Source organism: Canis lupus, chromosome 12, assembly GCF_011100685.1.
Source record: "Canis lupus familiaris isolate Mischka breed German Shepherd chromosome 12, alternate assembly UU_Cfam_GSD_1.0, whole genome shotgun sequence".
Taxonomy (NCBI): Eukaryota; Metazoa; Chordata; class Mammalia; order Carnivora; family Canidae; genus Canis; species Canis lupus.
The window spans coordinates 33,899,988-33,921,780 of NC_049233.1; the positions used below are offsets into that span (position 1 = coordinate 33,899,988).

Genomic DNA, 21,793 nt, shown 5'->3' on the forward strand with positions numbered 1-21,793 from the left:
CAAGACAGCTCAGTAGAAGACGCAAGTTTCATTATAGCTTAACCTTGAAATCCAAGATATTCTATTTTTGAAAATCCTCCATATTCTAGTTTCCAAAGCAAGCCACTGAGTTGAGCCCCAATTTAAGGGGTTAGAAATTAGACTCTGTCTCTTGATGGAAAGAAAGCAAAGAATACAAGGCCAACTTTACATACTACTAGACCGACTGATGGAACACCTGGGTATAGCAACTATCCTTAGACTCCCTCTGTCTGGAATGCTTACGGTTGGACGGACAGCATTTACTTCTGCAATGTGTTCTGGTTCTCTGCCAATGGAAGATGAATCCAAATCCCCCAGATATGAGCAGTTGGATTCATGTGTTCTACTGCTGCTCCATTTTTTCTTCACTGAACCATTATGATTAAAAAAAAAAAAAAGTCTCTTTGCAGGTCTGGTGTCTCTTACTTATTAGTTTTAGAGCTTTTCCAGTCACGGACCACAGAAGGTCAGAGCTGCAAGGGACCCCAGAGATAAAATCTGGTTGAATTCTATAGATGAAATTTAGGTCTAAAGTAGCTATTTGACCTGTCCAAGGTCATCAGATACTGATTAAAGACAAAGCCACAGCTGGGATCTCCTGAAGCATGCTCGAGGAGAGGCAGTCTTGATTTATCTGGAGAATGAGCACCCTGTTCACCTGACTTTTTCCCCTAGATGCAGACCATTGGCCTTGATTCAGTCTCCTATTTTATAACGCAATATTTAAACAGAAACTATATATTTCAAGGCACATCAATTTATAAGACATAATCTTATATATCCAACTTACTTTCTCAGTTCACATTCAACAAATGTTGACTGAGTACCTACCAAGTTCTGGCATATACACAGACATGATTGCCCTCAAGAGGCTTTCCTTGCAGTTTTAACACAAAGCCATAACACAAAGTTTACAGTAGCCACTTTGCTCAGGGCCACTTATGTGGTCATGCAATTTTATCTGTACGTATTCCTACAACACGTTTTCCCTCTTCCTTTCATTTACACAACAGACCAAGAGAGTGGCCTACCATTCTGGGGTTTTATTCTACCCAGAGCGTGGGTTTGGAACGGGTGGTAGTAAAACGATCCACAGATCGACGGGGGAAGTCAAGCTGGTCTTGCTCTTTTTGTTTCAAGAGATGTTTGCTCATTAGATGCGGGGACGGATAGCCTTGACTGTATGCAGTCCACAGGGACTCTAGGTGGCTGCCCTAAATGCATAGAGTCGTGGTGGCTTGGATCTTCTGTTTATGCGGTGCCCTGTCATCATTAGCTTTTGTCGTCTTCTGTTGTGCGGCCGATTCATCTTTCTCCCGGACCAGCCGGGAGAAGAGGCGGAGATGTGGACAGGGCTTGCCTGAAGGCGCTGACACCGCCTTGACATCTGTCCGCCCCCGCCGGCGGGACCGCTCTTGCCGCTCCGCTGGGAGGAGCCCCAAGCCGGCCGTCCTGCCCCGGGGTAGGGGTGGGGGTGAAGGGGGGCGGGCGGACAGCACCCCCCATCCTTCCGGGGCGGAACGGGGCAGTGGGGGGCGCCCCGGGGCCGGAGCCCGCAGCGCACGGGCCGGGGGGCGGGGGGCGGGGGGCGAAGGAGCCAGATGGGCGGGTTCGGGCGGCGGCGGCGGCGGTCCCGGGGCCGCGGGCTCCTCCCCGCGAGGGTGCCTGTCTGCGGCTCGCCGCGCTGAGGCAGTGCGGCGGCGGGCGGGCGGGCCGAGGCTGCCGCCCAGCGCCCTCGCCGCGGCCATGCCCGGGCCCTAGCGCGCCTGCCGCAGCCCGCGCCCCGCGCCCCGCCCCGCGCCCCGCGCCCCGCACCCCTGCAGGCTCGCGCCCGCCGCCGCCTCTTCAATGGGCAACCTGCTCGGCGGGGTCAGCTTCCGCGAGCCCACCACCGTGGAGGACTGCGACTCCACCTGGCAGACGGACTCGGAGCCCGAGCCCGAGCCCGAGCCCGAGCCCGAGCCCCAGCCCGAGCCCGAGGAGCCGGGGCCCGGCGGCGGCGGGGGCCAGGGCCCGGGGCAGGAGCCCGAGCAGCCTGCGCAGCCCCCGGAGCGAGGCGGCGGGCGGCCCCGCGCCAGCCCCGCGCCGGACGGAGACGCCGAGGCGGCGGGCGCCGAGCAGGTACGCGGCCCGGCGGGGAGGAGGGCTCGGGCCGGGCCGGGGCGCCGCAGCCGCTGGAGGAAGGACGTCGCCGCGGACGGGAGCGGACGCCGAGCGACCCCGGCTCGCGGCAGGGGCAGGGGCAGGGGCAGGGGGAGGGGGAGGGGGCGCCGGCGGCTGCGGGTCCTCCGAGGCCGGACCGTCCCGCCTCCCCGCGGACTCGGGGGCCTGCGGCGGCGGGGAGCGTCGGAGCCGCGCTGCCCGCCTGGGGCCTGAGCACCCGCGCGCCGGGGAGGCCCCTCCCGGCGGCGGCGCCCAACTTGAAGGGGTGTTTTCTTTGCCTCTGCAGCGCGGCTGGGGCTGCGGGGGTGGGGCGGGGGGACCCCGTCCGAGCATAGAGGCTGGGGAACGCCGGTCTGGTGCGTGTTATCGGTAGGAACGACCCGGAACGAGGGGGCACCGCAGCTCGGAGCCGCGAGCGCGCTCCGCCCCGGCTCGGGTCTGCAGCCGCTTCAAGTGCTGCGGAAGGGCCCGCCCCGGGCAAGGCCTTTCGGCCGAGGAGCCGGGCGCTCCTCCAAACTCGAGTACGCCCGAGACTTGTTGCTCCAAGTGTGCCTGGATCATTCGCCTCTTGCAATTTGGAGGAGAGGTTAGTAAAGAGGTAGATATATTCCTTTTAACCTCTGACGGCCTGAAAGTAAGTCGGACAACTTTAAAAAAGGAGGAGGAACTGCACAGCCAGGCTTCTAGAGAAGGGCTCATCCTGGAGGTGTCTACCTTAGGCCCTCCTCCTCTTTATCAGCTGTGGAGGAAGGAGTGTGTGTGTGTGGGGGGGGGGGGGGGGGGCAAGAAATGGAGCCCAAAGTCAGCACGACCACAGGGTGCTTGGCGGGAGTAGAGGAACTGCCACTTTAGTATTCTAGCTGAGGCTGCCTCATAAATGTGGATAATTGTCTCTCTAGGTCAGGAGAAAGCAAAGCCCCAGCGCAGGCTCCACGCTAAACGTATTATTTCAATCACCTGAAGTTTCAGGAGTTGGGTGGGAGTTGCTGTTTTTAATCCCCATTTTAGAGGAAACAGGCTGACAGAGTAGGAGAATCTTGCCCAAGAACATCCAGGGAGAGAATGATGCAAACCCGAGTATGTCTGCAGCCAGTGTAGGTAGAACGTTTAACCTGTTGGAATTGTGATTCTCTCTCTGCCCCTTGTGTTCCGGTTTATGGATGGGTCATTTTGCATTGTGAATTTAACCTCCCTCCCCAAAAGTATTAGAGGCTGTATTCCAGTTTTGTTTTGTTTTTTTTGTTTGTTTGTTTGTTTTTTTCCTTTCTCTTGTCTCCCAATTAAGTAACCTGCTCTTTTCGGATATCAAAAAACAAACCAAACCAAACACCAGCTTAGGTTCAATCCAGCTAACTAGGTCCATCTGTATAAAACAGTTTGATAATCAAGGTTTCAGTCAGTTAATGGTGACCCCAGAAAATGGTAGACGACAACAGCTCTCCCTTTTCCCTTTCAATGATTAATTTTCCTTGTTAGTGTCACCATTTAACTTCTTAAAAAATATTTTTAATGTCGTTTTTTGACTATCAACTCCATTTGCTGCCTCTCCCCATAGTCACTTGCAAGTACTGCTGGGGCTACCTTTAGAATATATCCCAGTCTGACTACTTCTCACCTCCTTCATTGCCTTCATTCCTAGTTCAAGTGAATATTTGGCAAATGATGGTGCCATTAAGTAAGATGGGTAAGTCTAGGGAAAAAGCATCGTCAGGGGTTAAATCAAGAATTCTCTTGAATTTTATATCCTATTGGACATCTAAGTGGAATTCTTAAGATATCTATGAATGGAGCCTTAGTCCAGAACTGCAGTCATCAGCTTTTAAGAATGGTGGTATATAATGTACTAGGAGGTACTTGGTCCTTGAGGAGTGATGAGGAGCAAGAACCGAACCCTCGGCACTCCTCAATATAGAACATAGGAAGAGGAACCGAAGAGAAGGCTGACAAGGGGCGTCCAATGAGATAGGAAGAAACCAGGAGAGCTGTGGCATCTGACAGTGTTTCAGGAAGAGACATTTAACTGGCCCAGTGCTGCTGGGAAGTTGTGTGAGTTGAGCACTGAGACATGGTTTGGCAAAAATGGAGATTTGTTAGTGACATTGAAAGAGCTGTTTAGGTAGAAGGCTGAGAATGAAAGCCTGATTGTGGTGGGTCTTGGGAGAAGAGGAGAGACAAGGAGGTATGCACAATTCAGTGGTGATATTTTACTATAATAGGGAACAGAGCTATGGATCTGTATTTGAGGGGGGATTTGGGTCAAGGAAGGTTGTGTGTGTTTATTTTACGATAAGAGATACTACAGCATGTTTGCTGAGGGGAATGATCCAGAAGAGACAAATTTTGATGATGCAGGAAATAGGAACAATATATTAAGAAACAAAATCCTTGGCTGAGCAGATGAAAAGGGACAGGATAGTGAATCCGAAAGGAGCAGAAGTTGGAAGAACAAGGTCATGTGCTTGCAGGTTGGTACATTTAGAGGTTGGAGGATGCAGTCATTCTCATGATAATCCTGGGAAATAGGTAGGGCATGAGTCATTATCTTTGTTTCACAGATGATAAAACTCAGATTCAGTTAAGTGGTTGGCTTAAGGCCTCACAAATAAGTACCAGAGTCAAGACAGCCCAAGTCTTGGGCTGTTGACATTTTACCAAGGTTCCTATAGTGCTCCTTCACTTGTAGTGGAGCTGAAATGATTCATGCCTAGTTAGTTGGACTTGCAGCCCCGGGCCTGGGATTGCAATTCCTGTCTTGTCACTGAACTCTGGGCCTTGTTCAACTTCTCTAAGCCTCGGTTACTGTGTTTCTAAGATGGGAACGCTAATAACTGCCATCCAGGTATGTCATAAAAATAAAATGAAATAATATACATGTAAGTGCTTTGTAAATGGAAAAGTGCTTTCTATACAAATGTAGGATGATGATTCATATGGTTGTAGCTCAGGCTAAATAGATTCAGAAACTTGCTAGGCAGAGCTATTTTGAAACGTGTGGCAAGGACCAGAATTTAAGCTTTGCCTTGCTTATGTAACATGACAGAGTAGCTAATGTTAAACATCAGAGAATTTGGTGTTAAAGTAAGTATCTCTATACTTGTAGTAATAGTGAGAATCACACCACTTCAAAAATGTGTGAAAATTGCTTGGAGGATGCTAATCTCTCAACACAGATGGGGGTGGAGTATGATGAGAAAGGGATGGGGGGTGGGTGGGTGGGGATGGGTGAAGCTCTTAATGAATATTCATACCTAAACCTTGTCTTCTATCTCATCATTGTCATCTGTCTTATTGTCCTTCTGCATGATGTGGGACACAAAGCACTTCCTTATACATTATAATAGTACATATAGTTAGAGAATTTAAACTGATTACATTGATCTGTGTCTTGCATTTTTAAAATTATTCATGGTAGTGAGAATTTTTAGAATTTAAATAGTATGAATAAACTACCACATATAAGTTACTACAATCTGAAGTTCATTCCATTTGAGAGCTTTTACTACTTTGTGTATATATATTTTAAATATGCTGATTTATGTCACCTTGTATTATCACCAGGTTAATGGAACATTGATGCCTTTGTGTACTCGTTACGGTGCTATCAGGGATGGAGTTTAGAAGCTATTTAGTTTGCTTTAAAAATTCCGTTTTCATTCCATAAGTTTCATTTTCCTTCCACTGTACAACTAAATGTTGCAAAATTAGTAATAGTTTTCTTTACAGAACTGATTTATTATCTTAGCAGTTTTTTTTAGTATTATATATTCTAAAATTTTATCATACAATTACTTGAGACCTCTGGTAAAGTAAATGTCTTAAATTCATTTTGAGTTCTATTTCTTATGAATAGTGATCTAGAACATTTGGCCTCTGTAGGCTTTTGGTGAGTAATAAAGTTTTTTTATTTATTAAAACACCTTAGAACAAATGTTACTGGGCTCAAATCAGGCAAATAGAATACTAATAAATGTTGCTAGTAAGCATCATTAAAAGAGAATTCCTAATATTGTCATTATTCTGAACAGCTTGATATTTATTTGAGTGTTCTAGAAATTTCTCAGGGACGTTATATTGCATCACCACGTAAATGGAATTTCCCTTTTATTTTAGGGTGGTGATTCCACTGAAGCAACTGCCAAACCAAAGAGAAGCTTTTATGCTGCAAGGGATCTGTACAAATATCGACATCAGTACCCAGTAAGAGTATAGAATGTTTTTTTCTAAAATGTAAAATATTTCCCTTCTGTTTTTCTTATTTTGTGTTGCTAGTGAGCAAATATGCAAGAAGGTCCTTGTGCCTTTTTTATATGTCCATATGCTGGAGATTGATTTATTTTTTTCCTTTAGCAGAACTTCAAAGATATCCGATATCAAAATGACTTGAGCAATCTTCGTTTTTATAAGAATAAAATTCCATTTAAGCCAGATGGTGAGTAATCTGCTACCTTGATAAAAAACAAACTTTAACTAATAACATACACCTAGTTATTCTTTTTTTTTTTAAGATTTTATTTATTTATTCATGAAAGACACAGAGAGAGAAAGGCAGAGACGTAGACAGAGGGAGAAGCAGGCTCCAGGCAGGGAGCCCAATGTGGGACTCGATCCTGAGACCGTGGATCATGCCCTGAGCCAGGGGCAGACGCTCAACCACTGAGCCACCCAGGTGTCCCATACACCTAGTTATTCTTTTTTTAATCTGCAGTCAGTACATTCTTAATGCATTTGTTCATTGACTGGCTTTACAGTGCCAGTAGTCTAAATGTGTCCCCAAACTCCTAGACCTTAGAGTTGTGAACATCCACTTGGCCAGTTCTGGAGGAATAACTGTGAATTAGCAATACCTTCCCACCACTTGTCCGCAGTGGCTATTATCTTAAAGATAGTGGGGGCTACTTTTGTGAGAGGCAAAGAGATGAGATTTATAAACGTATATAATCATAGAATATTAGATTATTAAGAAACGTTAGAGGAAATCAAATTAATCTTCCTAATTTTAAAGATGAAGTCACTGGGTCTTAAAGCCTGAATGATTGAGTTATCTGGACATTCGATTGTAGAGTTGGGTCTAGCATCCAGAGTTCAGTATTCTTTTCACCACACCACGCCCCCAAAATATTTAGAACATAATTTAAAAGTAGTGTTTATATTAGAATTATCTTTCCCTGGGCACCTGGGTAGCTCAGCAGTGGAGTGTCTGCCTTCAGCTCAGGGCGTGATCCCAGTCCAGGGATCGAGTCTCACATCGGGCTTCCTGCAAGAAGCCTGCTTCTTCCTCTGTCTATGTCTTTGCCTCTCTCTGTGTCTCTCATGAATAAATAAATAAAATCTTAAAAAAAAAAAAAGAATTATCTTTCCTGTCGATTCTGGGTGTCAGGGGTCAGGGAGATCCAGCAGTACCAGTTCAGTGTTCCGATGTCCTAGAAAGGGAACTGCACAGACAGTAGATATCCATTCAGCTCTGCCAAATAAAGTGCCTCCTCCTTCACAACTTTACATTTGCCCTCGTAGGATCTTTTCTAAATTTCTCCCCCTATAGGGAGAGGGTACATCCACTGTGGTAATATGCATATTTCACCAAGGCACCATGCTATGGTTCATGATGGGCATCCTAATTTTATCCAGGTCAAAGCAGCCAAGTTGGCTTCTCTCCTTCTCACCCTTATCTCTGTGAGGTGACCAGATGGCCCTGGCTTCTGCTCTTTGCTCTTAGTGGAAACGGAGCCAAATCCACAGTCGTGTGAGTCAGGGAATGAGGATTATACATGACAAAGCTTTCCAAGTAGCAGGACTACATTTTCTAGTGAACTAACTGAAAGAAGGCTCTCTGAAGGCTGGGTGGAGTGTGGGGAGGAGGATTCCTATACTGTATACTGAGAGGTATACCAGTTGGGAGTTAGGACTTAACAACACTGTTGCAATGGCCAGATCCACTTGTCTTTAATTAATTTTCTGGTGTCCCAAAAGCCTGCCCTGATTTAGGAGGAAACCTGTGGATAAAAATGCTCTGTTACATTTACTAATGATAGAAACACACTGCTTTATTTACTAGTTGAAGTAATATTAAATAAATTCTTAGTTTTTTTAGGACCTGGGACAAGAAAACCTTTTGAAGAAATGCAATGATAGATTGTTAATTTGACTCTGATTTGAATTTAATAAAATGTACCTAAAGGAATGCCTTCAAATATAAAAAAACATTGAACATTACAATATTTAATTGATTTATTTTTGTATTTTTAGTAGTGAATTTATTTTTCAGGTAGCAACTTAAAGTAATAACTTCAAGGAGTGCATTAATTTTTTGTAATCTTTATAATAAAATTTATTTTAAATCTTACAGGCTTTGTAGGGGTCAGGAGTTGTATCTAAGGTCACATAAAATGTTGTTCTAGTTTATTACATAAATTACATTAACTTACAGAACTTCCTCCCAGTATGTGTACACATACGCATATACCCTCCCCCCATACACACCCATACACTTGCCAGTAAGCATAAGCCTGCAATGATGTATTTTAATTATTAAGCAGGAGGAGGGGTAGTTGGAAGGGAAATTATGGAGGTAAATAGTTTTAAAATGCTGATAAAGCCAAGAGTTTGATTCAAAAACAACTTTTTACTCAGCCTTCCAAAAGTAGACCTCTGCTACAAACTGGTGATCTGTGGAGAAAATAAGAATGAGATGAGCTATGCTTAGAGAAATATGTTGTCGTGGTTTTTTCTATAAAATTGACTAAATGGTCACACAGTCAATTGTGGGGACCTAGAGAGAATAAGAGAAGCAGGAGGGTTTTGTTCTACAGTTGGCCCTCAAACAGTGTAGGGTTTATCGAGGCTAAACCTTGTACGGTCAGAAATCCGTGTGTAACTTTTGACTTCTCCAAAACTTGACTGCTAATAGCCTCCTGTTGACTGGAAGCCTTACCAGTGGCATAAAAATAGTTGATTGACACATGCTTTGTATGTGACATGCATTATGTACTTGTAACAAAAAAGTTCGAACTCCTGTTCAAAGGTTAACTGAAGTAAGTTCTTATGGGGCAACATTAGGATGTGGTGAAGAGGGCTTGTTTTTAGGAACCAGAAAGACCTGTGTTCTACTCCTAAGTTCATTCTTTTGTTAGTGTGTGACTTCAAATGAATTGCTCAATGTCCTCATTATTAAAATGGGAATGGTGGCACCGGCTGGGGAGAGTTCTGTGAAGATTAAGCTGGATGATGTATACTGTGTGTAATATGGGTCCTTTCTCTTCCATCTTTCCTCTCTCCCTTTCCTTCTCCTTTTCCACACTTCTCTCCCTCCCTTGCTCTTCCCTCACCTTTCTTTTATTACTTCCTTTTTCCCTGGGCTACATTTCATTTTGATCCCATCTTTATTTAAAGAACTCATGACCATCTAGGGCAGGGGTTGGCAAACTTTTTCTGTCCAGGGCCAGAGAGTAAATGTAGTCAGCTGTGTAGGCCATGTAGTCTCTGTTGCAACTACTCAACTCTACTGTGGTAGTGTAAAATGAATGTGCATGGCTTTGTTCCAATAAAACTTTATGTATAAAACAAATGGCAGGCCATAGTTTGTCAGCTTCTGCTTTAGAGTAACACTGGTAGAACTTTCTGTGATTTGAGGTGCCACTGATTTTTGAAAAATCAGGCTTATTACATAACTGAGCAAATGGCATAGGGTATTCTTGGCATTATTTTTGTGTGCTATTATTAAATTTAAATAAAGACTAAGTGGTTGAATGTTAACATGCCTCCAACGATGTCTTAAATGTCTGACTCATTTTCTAAATATTTACTACCTAGGTGTTTACATTGAAGAAGTTCTAAATAAGTGGAAAGGAGATTATGAAAAGCTGGAGCACAACCATACTTACATTCAATGGTCAGTTACATTTATGTATCTCAAACTATGTCCTATGTAATCATGTATGTTTTCCAGATAACATTAATATAATAATATTATTTTTCTAAAAAAAATAGGCTTTTCCCCCTGAGAGAACAAGGCTTGAACTTTTATGCTAAAGAATTAACTACATATGAAATTGAGGTAATACAAACTCATTTCATTTTATAGGAGATGACCAAATAATATTGCTATTTTATTGTGCTGGTAACTACTGAATCATTTCAGCTGACTTTTCTTCTTCCCTTAGGAATTCAAAAAAACAAAAGAAGCAATTAAAAGATTCCTCCTGGCCTATAAGATGATGTTAGAATTTTTTGGAATAAAACTGGTTGATAAAACTGGAAATGTTGCCCGGGCTGTTAACTGGCAGGAAAGGTTTCAGCATCTGAATGAGTAAGTAAAGCCCTCCCCGACCCTCACCGCCCCCAGTGCATCAGGGGCCAGCATGTTATATTTTCTTGGTTGAAATTCTCTATGGAATATAGGAGCAACTAGCAGATGGACCCGGGAATTTGAATTCAAAAGCTGGTCTGAAGTGCAGTTTATTCCTTGTTGTATATTCTAAAGCACAATAAAACCGCAAAAAAGGATGAAATTGCAGGTAGGAATAAGGCCATTCTGCTTTAGAGCTCATTCTTCTTGAAACCTCTATACTGATCAACCTCTCTACCCTCACTCTTTATACCACGGTTCTTGGCATTTATACTTATTTCTTGGGTATAGTTTCCCAAGTCACCTCTGCTGGACTGTAAGCTTCTTGTGGCATAGTCTGTTCATCGAGTATGATACCTTCTTAGATTAAATACATAAATTAAGCCTATGACATATAAATATCATTTTATAAGACTCAGATGTTCCTCTACATTTCTAAAAAAAAAAAAAGAAGGAAAATTAGAATCTTCATTATTTAGGTAAAGAACAAAAGCCCATTTTTGCTTACTAAATCCTAAAACCTGTGAAGAAAATTTTAAGAGTTTATTTGGAAATGATTTACTGTACTTTTTTGCCTAGATATTTATAACTTAATACCTACACCCAAAGTTTGCTTTTTAAGATTATTTTCTTTGCATGCAAACTGAATTTCTTTCTTTTTAATGTTAAGGTGGCTTATGAATGCTGGGCCATAAAACCAGTAGCTTTAAAGCATTTTTTTTAGTCCATTGTAATTAGCTGAACTGGACAAATACTAAGAAATAAAAAAATAACCTAAGAAATTTTTCTTTGCCCACCAGAATTTTGAGCATCAATTAACTGAATTTTGGGGTGTTTTTCTAGAACTTTCATCTTGTTTTGCTAAAATGAGTATTAATGTTTAAGCCTTCTTTTTACTTTATTTTAGTCATGGGCAACACTATTAAAATGGTAGCTTGTACTAAAACACTGAAGATATGGGTATAAAGCTTTATGATCTTGACTAGAAAACCCATTAACTCATAACTCAAGTTAAATTTGATTTGTATAGGGCACTTAACAGCAGAAGCATATATATACTTCTGCCTCAGGAGTGTGGGTAGCTGTCTCTGGACAGAGTTTCTAAGCACTTCTGTCATACTATCAATGAAAGCTGTATGCAAGCAGCCTCGTGACATGAAGGATGGCAACCTAACTATCATTTTAGAGAATCTTCGTCCCCATCTTGTTTTTGGTTGGAACAGCAGTCTTGTTTAGTAAATGTCTGTTGAGTGAATAAACAATGAACAAATACGTTTTCCAGGTTAAAACCTCTTTGCAATTTTATTTTCAGATCCTCTAACTGATAGTTGGAAAAAGAACCCTTCCGAAGGTTTTAATTAAAATGATCTCCTGGCTTGGGTCACGGGAAGGGAGTCTGAATTAACCATGACATTCCCTGTACCCCATTCAAATCCTTTTCTTTCCACCACCCACTGTCTCTCATTTTCCTTTTGCTGGGTATTACACAGAGCTTTTATTTGTGTTTAATCTGTGTGACATCTTGAGTTTCTTAGAGTAGGCAGGAAACTCAATATATTTATAGTAGCCCAGCAGACAAAAAAGTATTGAATGAAAGTGAAATGAAGTAACATTCAGTGAACAAATGACCGTGACTAAAAGAAGTGAAATATTTTCAAACACAGGAGTACAAATTATAGACCAACTGCTCAGATGTATTTCAAATTTTATTTGTAATCACCTTAGATTACAGAGCCATATTTTAAGACTCTGGAATTTCTTCTCACTTTTATTTTCCACCTTCTGGTTCTTGCCTTTTGTGTGTTCTCTCTTCACCTACCTAGTCTTCCTGACACTTGCAGTCCTGTTTACTGCCCTTACTGCTGTCAGGAAGCCCAGCCTCTCTCTTTTCTCTGCTGTGCAACCCCAAAGACTCCTCACAAAATTAGGAAGGTTTTAGCTGCTCTCTTCTTTTCCATTTTGTCTTTATTTGTCTTATTTATTTCAAGTCATACGGAAGCATTCAGTTCCTTTCTCATATACTTCTGTTCCATAATCCTCATTTTCATTCCATTCAACCCAAGGTTTTGCCCTTTTCTACTGTTACATAAATATTTTACATTGGAGAGTGTACAAATAACAGATAAATGTGTACAGAAGTTTCATCTTGGCCATTCTTCAAAGACTGCATATGAGCAACAGAGCTGGTTGCAATGTAGTAAATTTTGTTGGATTATGTAACTCGTCTTTGGGATTTTTAAAGAAAACTATTTCTCCACTTTTCCATACATCTCTTTCTCATAGATTTAGGGAACAGATATTGCTCAACACTTTTATCACTAAGTTTTTGGAGAATAGGAATGCCATACTAACCTAACACTAAGTCAACTCTGCTGTCCATGGCACATTGTCTTAACCTCATTAAAATTCATGTTGTCTTAGAAGACTCTTGCTTCCTAACTATTAAAAAAATACCGATTCATAAGACTGAAACATATCTGCTATGTTCTACCCTTTGGCCTCAAAGAGTTGAATATTAAGATGATACTTTTGTGGTAAAATCCAGAAGAATGGGGATGATAAAACTGCTGGACTTGTCTTTTCCAAGGTTTGGCTAGCTTGAATAATTAAGGTTTTTGTTTGTTTGTTTGTTTGTGTTTGTTTTTGTTTTGTCCAGACTTTCTTATTAAAATGTAAGGCTGTGGAACCATCTCCATCTGTCTCTTAGATAAATCAACATCCTTCTTCACCTCTCCCAAGTAGTTTGCTAGCTGCAAAGTAGGTATATGCATTGCTTGTTTAAAGTTCAATGTCTGGTGTATAAAGCAGGTCTTAGGAAGTTAGAAATAAGTGATGATTATGGTTATGTGTCAGTATGGGGTAAATAAATACCTGGGCTATTGATGATGCATGATTAATACATGCAGCCAAAGATGTAGCCATATATGATGCGGCCATATATTTGTAATAAGGCAACTATTGGCCCAGTGACATAGGGCAGGCATATTGTGAATTGTGATAGATAAGCTTAGGGAGCGTTAGTTTGGGGACAGAGAAGTTTCTGCAATTTAGGCAAAAAGGTATCTCTGGTGTCCATGCCATTAGAAGCAAAATCTAAAATTCTCTGACCAGGGGAATAAAGGAGAAAGAGGCCATGGATGGAAGACATTAGGTGATTAAGTTGGGATAGATACATATATGTATTTATACACACATAAATTAGTACCAAATTTAAATAATAACAATATTAATTTTAAATAGTATATAATATGTTTTGAGTTCTACAGGCCCCGCATGCATCTCAACTCTTTTGATTCTTCTAACCAAACCCATTCTAACAGTCCAGTAAGATATGGGCCATTTCCCCTATTTTACAGATGAATCAGAGAGAGATACTGTAACTTCACAGAGCTGTAGGTGGCAGAGCCATGGTATGAGCTCAGGTCTGACTCCAAAGCCCATGCTCCTATGTTCTGCTAAAGAAGTCAGTTTTGCATCCTCTGTCACAATTGTGCTAGCAAGGTAGAGTGGGTTTTTGTGCTGCTTTCTTTATGGATTTTGCTGACACTGTAAATCATACCTTCAGCTGACAGCTAATGTTGCATTTATGTTTGGTACTAGTTACCTGTGGTAGGTACAATAGAGTTGGTGTTGCTGCAACTAAATGCTCCACATCCTGGATGTACTTAATAAATAACAGTTCAGCATCAGTGGGAATAAATTTTAGATCTAAATATTTTTCAAATATGAAGAAGTAAAGGAACAAAGGGAATTTATATTGTATATTTGAATTTCACCTAGATTGGCACTACATAGAAGTATAAGGTTTTCATAACTTCTAGTTTATTCTTCTTACAGTGTCTAATATGACTTTCAGTGAAGTCCTTGTTCCATTAAAAAATATTTTTCCAGTACTTCACATTCCCCTGCTTTCCTTCACCTGATCACCCACCCCCCCACCCCGCAACATTTTATTCAATACTCTCTTTCAGGTCACAGCACAACTATTTACGAATCACTCGTATTCTTAAAAGCCTCGGTGAGCTTGGATATGAAAGTTTTAAATCTCCTCTTGTAAAATTTATTCTTCATGAAGCTCTTGTGGAAAATACTATTCCCAATATTAAACAGAGTGCTCTGGAGTATTTTGTTTATACAATTAGAGACAGGAGAGAGAGGAGAAAGCTCCTACGTTTCGCCCAGAAACATTACACGCCTTCAGAGAATTTTATTTGGGGACCGCCGAAGAAAGAACAGTCAGAGGGAAGCAAAGCCCAGAAAATGTCCGCCCCTCCCACCTCTGGTCATATCAGTCAAACTTCTATGCACAAAAAGTCCAAGGACTCCAAAAATTCCTCCTCAGCTGTTCATTTAAATAGCAAAACAGCTGAAGAAAAAAAAGCAGCACCAGGAGGACCTGGAGAGGAAACAGACAGTCTTAGCACAGAGCCCAGCAGTGAAGCTACCAAGCCAAGAAACACCGAGGACGGTAATGCTGAAAATTCAAATTCTGAACTGGAAAAAACAGTCACCGATCCCACAGAGAGGAAGGAGACTGCAACTCCTCCTGAAAAAGATGAAGAAGGTGAAAATCATAAGAAAGACGGTGAAAATCCTGGAACTACAGGTTCCCATGATGATGTACAATTACAGTGAATTATCAGAGAACCCACAACCCAGCTTAGGTAAGGGAGGAGAAACCATACAATGTATCCTGAAGAACAGAGGGCACGTCACAAATTTTAGCCATTTGTTTGTGATTTCTGTTGTAAATGTTTTGCTGTTGTTTTTTTATTGTGGATGACAATGAATTTAATATTTAGGAAGAAGTTTCAAACAAGACCCAATAAATGAATGTCTTCTATAACACTTTTAGGATGTGAGTGTTCAAATTCTGTACATAATAATTGCTTTTCAGTTATTTTCGACGTATCTGGAAATAATCATGTAGTATTTGATATATCAAATAAATTATTTCGGGAGATTACATGAAGAAAATCAAGAGGATAAATTTCATGCTCTTGCCATACTTTTGCCCAAATTTATGGATTTATTTCTTGAGCTGGCAAAACAAATTTGGACTTTTTAGATGTATTAAGAAAGTAATTTGGACTCTTTCATTACAGCACCTCAACATGTTTATTTTTGAATTCTGGTATGTGAAATTTCTGTTCTTGGGGAGCTATAATTGCCCAGCCCATTCCTTGGCCCCACTGTCCTTTCCTCTTTCCTTGTCTCTGCACTTGTCCTCATTTGCCATTTTTGTCGGCCAGCATGTGCATTTCTAGGGTATGTTCAAGTGATCCGTACTCAAATTTAAATGGAACAGAAGAGCACTTCAACTGTACGATATCAAGAATTTGCTTTTTTAAAGTAATGAAAATGTTTTTCTGTGTTAAATGCTTAAAAACAAATTACAATGCAAAAGTCCAAGGAAAGTATTTTGCTTTTATGGCTGTCTCATAGAAATTTGGTGCTTGTTTCTGAATGCAAATGACTAAAGAATTAAAAAATAAGGAAAAAAATTACTCATTTTTAAATGGCCTGCTTCTTACCTGGCAGCAAAGCAGTGGTTTCTAAAAGCCTTGACTATCTTAGTGTTCTTTGGGCTATGAAATTAATAATCTTGCTTTGTCCAGAGTATCTTTAAAAAAGAAAACAATATGATGTATCTCTAAGTTGTCAAACCTTGAAATTGAGAATAGATTTGAAATTCCATATCTTCATCAAATTCCTTTTTTTTAAAGATTTATTTCTTTATTTATGATAGAGAGAGAGAGAGAGAGAGAGAGAGAGAGAGAGAGAGGCAGAGACACAGGAGGAGGGAGAAGCAGGCTCCATGCCAGGAGCCTGACGTGGGACTTGATCCCAGGACTCCAGGATCGCGCCCTGCGCCAGAGGCAGGTGCTAAACCGCTGAGCCACCCAGGGATCCCCTTCATCAAATTCCTTATCCACACTAAGTTTTAGTAGACACTTAATGTGTTAATATTGGTTAGAACAAGTAGTTTTATTTCTTGTACTACTTGCTAATATTAATTGATGTGTAATTAATATTACACATCAGAAAATAATCAGAAACTCTGTGGTGAGAACTTCAAAGCATACATACAAATACAGTTAAAGCAATTAATAGAAAAAAATTTCACTTTCATTTGGAGTGGAACTAGCTTTTGTGTATCTCTTGGGTTTTTAGATTCACTTTAATCCCCAGAGAATTTTTACTATGTCCTGTTTGTGAGTCCTATCATACCATCTTCTGTTACCTTTATGATTGGGGATTTCCAGCAGAGGATTTTTAGAAAATCTATCAATAGTATGTCTTTAGAAATATGATTTTATTGCTTTGAAGTTTACATGAAATACCACGGTTGCTCAAACTTGACTTTTTAAGTATGAATATTAGTAACTAAGTTGTATATCATATTCCAATTAATATAGACTATTTTCTCATTTTTGGTTCCCATAATATCCTAATTTTTGCTTTCTGTTGTTTTGTGAAATCAGTATTAAGATTTGGGGAAACAATTCTGCTTTTGCATTTCAAATTTTTTTTTTTTTTTTGTATGGGCCGTCTTAATGTGGAGCTTATAGCACGGCCACTGTAGAGTTTAATAAACAGTTTTCCAGGTTAGATGGTGAGAGTAGTTGTCACATTGAGCCAAATTGTAGGAGCATGATTAATTCAAAATATCTTACCAATTTTGAATACATGATAAAGTGTTCAGCCTGCTTTCTAAGTGCATAATATTAAAAAGTTGTGACCAGATATCAAAATATTGACAAACAATGGACAAAGACTAAAATAAATGGTTATAATCTGAATGACTTAGGAACTGTAGTATATCAGAGCCCTTACAAGTAAAAACATTTCATTCAACAATTTAACTCTTAGAATATTATTCCTAACTAGGGGTTTGATTATATTGTGCAAATTAATTTGAGAATATTTAGTTTCAAGGGAGAAAATTGCCTGGCTTCCATTTAAAACATTGGCCTTGTCCCTTCATGTCATTTTTTAATGCATATTCATATATAATAGAATGATTCCTCCATTTAATCTGCAAATAATTTATGAGAGAATTCTTCAGTGAAGAACAAGTAAGGGGATGTCATTCCTTTTGCAGATAAAAGTTATGAGTGTTTGGCATTTTTTTCTATAAAGAATACTTTGTACAATTAATAGTTTTTTAAATAAGATCTATAGATATGTATTTATGTGGGTCTTCGATATGAAACAGCCCTCTGGGTTTGACTCTGATGTTTTGTATTTTTAAAAAACTACCATATGCTTGCAGAAAATTATTGAGAAGTTGTTTTAAAAAATGCAGTGAAGCATGGCCAAATAGCTAGAAAAATTATTGAATCTTTGCAAATATATAGACTTTATCATTGTACCTTGGACTGTGAGGATAGAAACATTGGCTATTGATAAAATATTAAATTGCATTTCATGGCAAGTAGATGTTATATCACTTAGTCTAGCACATTTCTAATATTTTATGCTTTCATATCTCTAAGGAGATAATGTATGTGGAAGTATTTTGAAATACTGTAAAGTGATATATAATTATAAGATATATTTCTGTACAGTAGAGAAAAAGTTTATAACATTAAGAATATTGTACTATTATACAATTTCATGCTCAATCTCATAAGAAACTAAAAAGAATCATGATAGAAGTGAAATGTGTCTGATTTCTGTAAATCAGGTCTAGTTCTCAGTTCAAAAATTATTTTGTAAAGTTTTATTTTGAATTTAGGTTTTTAGACCACTTTGTAAGCTTCAAGTAGGAAATGAAATGTACAACTCAGGAGTTATTAGAGAAGTTCTAAGATTTTTTTGCTAAGTATTAAAAATTTAAACATATGAAAATGTCATAGTCATTATGTTTCACATTTTGTATAAAACTACCTATTTTGCTTCTAGCTTTTATGCTTTAATATGAGTGAAAATATGATCTGGTGAAAAAGGAAAAACAGTGCAATGTTCTGAGTTATTCTTTAAAAAAAACACTTTAGTAGGTAAATTTCCATATCAAGTGGTCAAAAACTGGTTGAACTGATAGAGACTATTTGGTTAATTGTTTAAATTTCCAAAGTTTAAAATAGAGTTATGATTGAGTTCATACTCTGTCAAGTAACTAAATCAACCAGGTTTTTGTCTTTCTATAAGTAAGGCTCTTCTAAAAGCTTTATTTTCTAACCTGAGAAAAGAAGGACCTTCTTGATCTTACTTGAATGTATCTTCGTCTATGGGTCTTTTGTGTCTATTTGGGCTGAGTGGAGATTCTTTGTGTTAGGAATGGTTTTGAAGATTTCTAATTTGTTTCTCACTTAGAGAATTCTCCTTTGTCTTTTGGGGTATATGTGTTAAATACAAGGTAGGTTGGAGTTAGGCGTGCTAGAATCATTTCAATGCAGGTGTGGGTGTTGAGAATGACAAGAGGGCCAATGTAGGATCTTGAAAATTAGGAGTTACATATATTGATATATTGACTTCTTTCAACTTTGAATTCTGGAGTGTTTATTACATGAACAGATCTGTGTGGGTAATCTCTAGGGTGACAATGAGTACTACCCTGCCTCCTTCCCTGTTCTAGTTATCCAGCCCACCCAGCAGATTGTGTTCAGGGACAGACGGTGTTTTTAGGAATCCCTTATTACTGAAGTTAATAATAATATAGTTATAAATACGATTGCCTGGAGGTATCTAGATGTGCCTTAACTAATGTAAATGGTTTTCATTCAGAAGCTTAAATTTTTACTCTGTTGTAAAATCTTGACACGAGCAACTTTCCAAACCATGAATATCAATTATTTTAATGAATTTAGGTTGGTGCTTTTTCATTTTGGAGAAATTTCCCTCTGTGACAATAGCATCAGTTCATAAGAAAGTGCACTTGCCACAGTGTTCAACAATGTGTTACATTTGACAAAAAAAATGTTTAGGGTAAGAAACATTAACTACACTGGTATATTTATTTATGCATTTTCTTGATTTTGCTACATGCTATGATTTTCATTTTAAACATTTCTCAGTTACTTCAAGTAATATCTGTATTTTACTTCTCATTCTTAGCTGCAGATGGATGCAGAAAATGGACTTCTGTTAGAGGATTATTTAAAAGTTTAATTCCAGTAGATGGTTAGAGGAATATGAAATTAATTTTCCTATTAGAAATATTTGAAAAGCACTGTTTTTGCTTTTTTTCCTAGATTAGACTGTTCTTTGTCATCTGCTTTTTTCTTGATCTGTTGAGAATTATTGTTTTAGTTTTTTTTTTTTGTAGGAAATAGCTTCTTAATATGTTTGTTGCTTGAATTAAAGTTTTCATGTGGAAGATAAAATTAAGTGCTTTGTTTAATGGCTCAAACCATGCCTGAAAGTAGAGTTGGGAATGAGGACTAAGAATCAGCTAGGCATCTTGATAACGTGGAGCCAATACTGGGTTCCAGTCTCTCCGAAGGATGTGATGGGTACTCAGAGCTTCCTCTGAATTATGAGGTGTTGAGCCTCATTATCATGACTTTTGAAGAAGGTAGATCACCTTGGACTCCATACACAATTTTAATAGGTATCAATTATCACAAAATATGTTACAATTTGCTACCATTTTGTAGTTGTTTAGGAAATTGTGAGCAATTGGACATCCGTCATGTAAATTACAGCTGAATCTTTATAACTGTCTTGGGAAACATTGAAATACCATTTCTGCCCACCCTCCCAGTTCTTTCACCAAAAATTCTCTTGGGTTGTTCTTTCATAGATAAATATTTTAAAAAATCTTTATAAAATGACTCAGTGTAATTTAAAAATGAACTGAAAGGGAAAAGACATTGATGCTTACTTGTTACAGTGAAAGACCTCATTAAAAAAAAACAGAACCTTATGAAAATATATTTAAGCTATGAGGTTCATCATATTTTCATTTCTAAATCATAGTAGAATTTATGGAACAGTTTACATTAATCAGAGAGATTATGTATATAATAATCTTAGTCCTAAGAAATGTTCCAAGTTCTGTACTCATTGGTCGAGTAGGCATTGTTTTTTTCAGTGTTGAAAGATTTTCTTGTGAAGAAAAGGGAAACACAAACGGAACAAGAGATTGGGAACACTACCAGGAACTCTACTACAGAAATAAAGATATAACCACCGATGGGTTTGTACAAGTGACGGAATTCTTGGGAGCGGATGAGGAATGATCTATATAAAAGCTATATAAAAGTAGGAGTGTGATTTTGGAATTAGCTCTAAGTAACTGGTGCCTAGGAGATCAGGGCCTGGTGTGCAAACAATCCCATTAATACTCTGATTTGAACCATGACTTCTGGCTCTTCCACAGGAGACTGCGACCTTCCAGGAGACCAATAGAATTAGGCAAATGATCAGATACCAAGTTCAGTTTCTTTGCCAGTGGGTATCAATACTTGGTGGTTTTACTAGCAAGGAATTAAACTGGCTGAGATAAGATTCACTACTAAAGTTGTCAGCAAATGAAGCAACTATCTCCCAAAAAAGAGTTGACACCATATTTATTGTGTGGTGTTACAATTAAGAGAAGTAAATGAGAGCAAAGCATCAGCTTATCCTTTGATAAGCATTTTTTTTTCATTTTTTAAAAAGACCATTTACTTACTTTTTTCCTAAATAAGATATTGACCTTCCATTAGTATTACCTAAGAAGATAGATGGCCAACTGGGTCCAGGCAGTATTTCACTTTGGAAACTGTTGTGTACTTTTTATTTTAAGTATTCAGGAAAATGAGTATGATTCTTAAAAAGATGTATGTTTTACTTCTCACATAAGCTCTCCCTGTCCAGCAGCCCCTGGGTCTTCTCTGTGCTCTATATTCACCTGCAGTATGAATTACAGAATGCTGTGCATGTCTGTTAGTACCAATACCATGTGTATGTGGTAGGAGTTGTAACCAGTTTCTGGATCTGTATGGTACTATGAAACACTTATTTTATAATTCTGTAATTGTATGGCAGTGTTATGCCAAAAATGTATAAAGAACAATAGTTTCTGTTGCTGACTGCTGTATTTTAAAATATTGTTTCTGAGATAATATATTTAGAGTTCCTTTAGAGTAATTATTTTTAAAAACTATTGCCAAATATACATCCTGTAAAATGAATAAAAGCCACTTCATCTTGGTTAACATTTTAGCATTATGTTACAGTACATTATATTGATTTTTGCATGATTAAAATATTTTTTGAAGAGCTGGAACAAAGGACTTGCTGTTTTTCTATGATTAGGCATATATTTTTATGATTCTC

At 39.2% G+C, this 21,793-nt stretch overlaps 1 protein-coding gene and 1 long non-coding RNA gene across 3 annotated transcripts in view; one reads left to right on the forward strand and one right to left on the reverse strand.

Annotated features, from left to right (window-relative positions):
• Positions 1-1,854: 1,854 nt before the first annotated feature.
• Positions 1,855-21,672, forward strand: OGFRL1 (opioid growth factor receptor like 1). Of its 2 annotated transcripts, none has more exons than XM_038554460.1 (7): positions 1,855-2,142; positions 6,295-6,381; positions 6,532-6,613; positions 9,991-10,069; positions 10,168-10,234; positions 10,341-10,486; positions 14,497-21,672. In XM_038554460.1, exons 1-7 carry the CDS (start codon positions 1,870-1,872, stop codon positions 15,158-15,160), a joined length of 1,398 nt encoding a protein of 465 aa, XP_038410388.1. In that variant the 5' UTR covers positions 1,855-1,869; the 3' UTR covers positions 15,161-21,672. The 2 variants fall into 2 exon arrangements, with proteins under 2 accessions (XP_038410388.1, XP_038410389.1); XM_038554461.1 differs by having other exon boundaries at positions 6,535-6,613.
• The window catches only part of LOC119874195, a 110,557-nt gene continuing 103,461 nt past the window's right edge, over positions 14,698-21,793 (reverse strand). Inside the window, exon 3 of the long non-coding RNA XR_005367906.1 lies at positions 14,698-15,071. This is a non-coding gene — a long non-coding RNA (uncharacterized LOC119874195). The remainder of the gene's footprint in view (positions 15,072-21,793) is intronic.

Bases quoted from the DNA above. Each gene is read 5' to 3' on its own strand.
- OGFRL1 (XM_038554460.1), top strand. From the start codon at position 1,870: ATGGGCAACCTGCTCGGCGGGGTCAGCTTCCGCGAGCCCACCACCGTG. The intron at 6,382-6,531 runs GTAAGAGTATAG...TTTTTCCTTTAG, and splicing joins AATATCGACATCAGTACCCA to CAGAACTTCAAAGATATCCG. The intron at 10,487-14,496 runs GTAAGTAAAGCC...ACTCTCTTTCAG, and splicing joins AGGTTTCAGCATCTGAATGA to GTCACAGCACAACTATTTAC.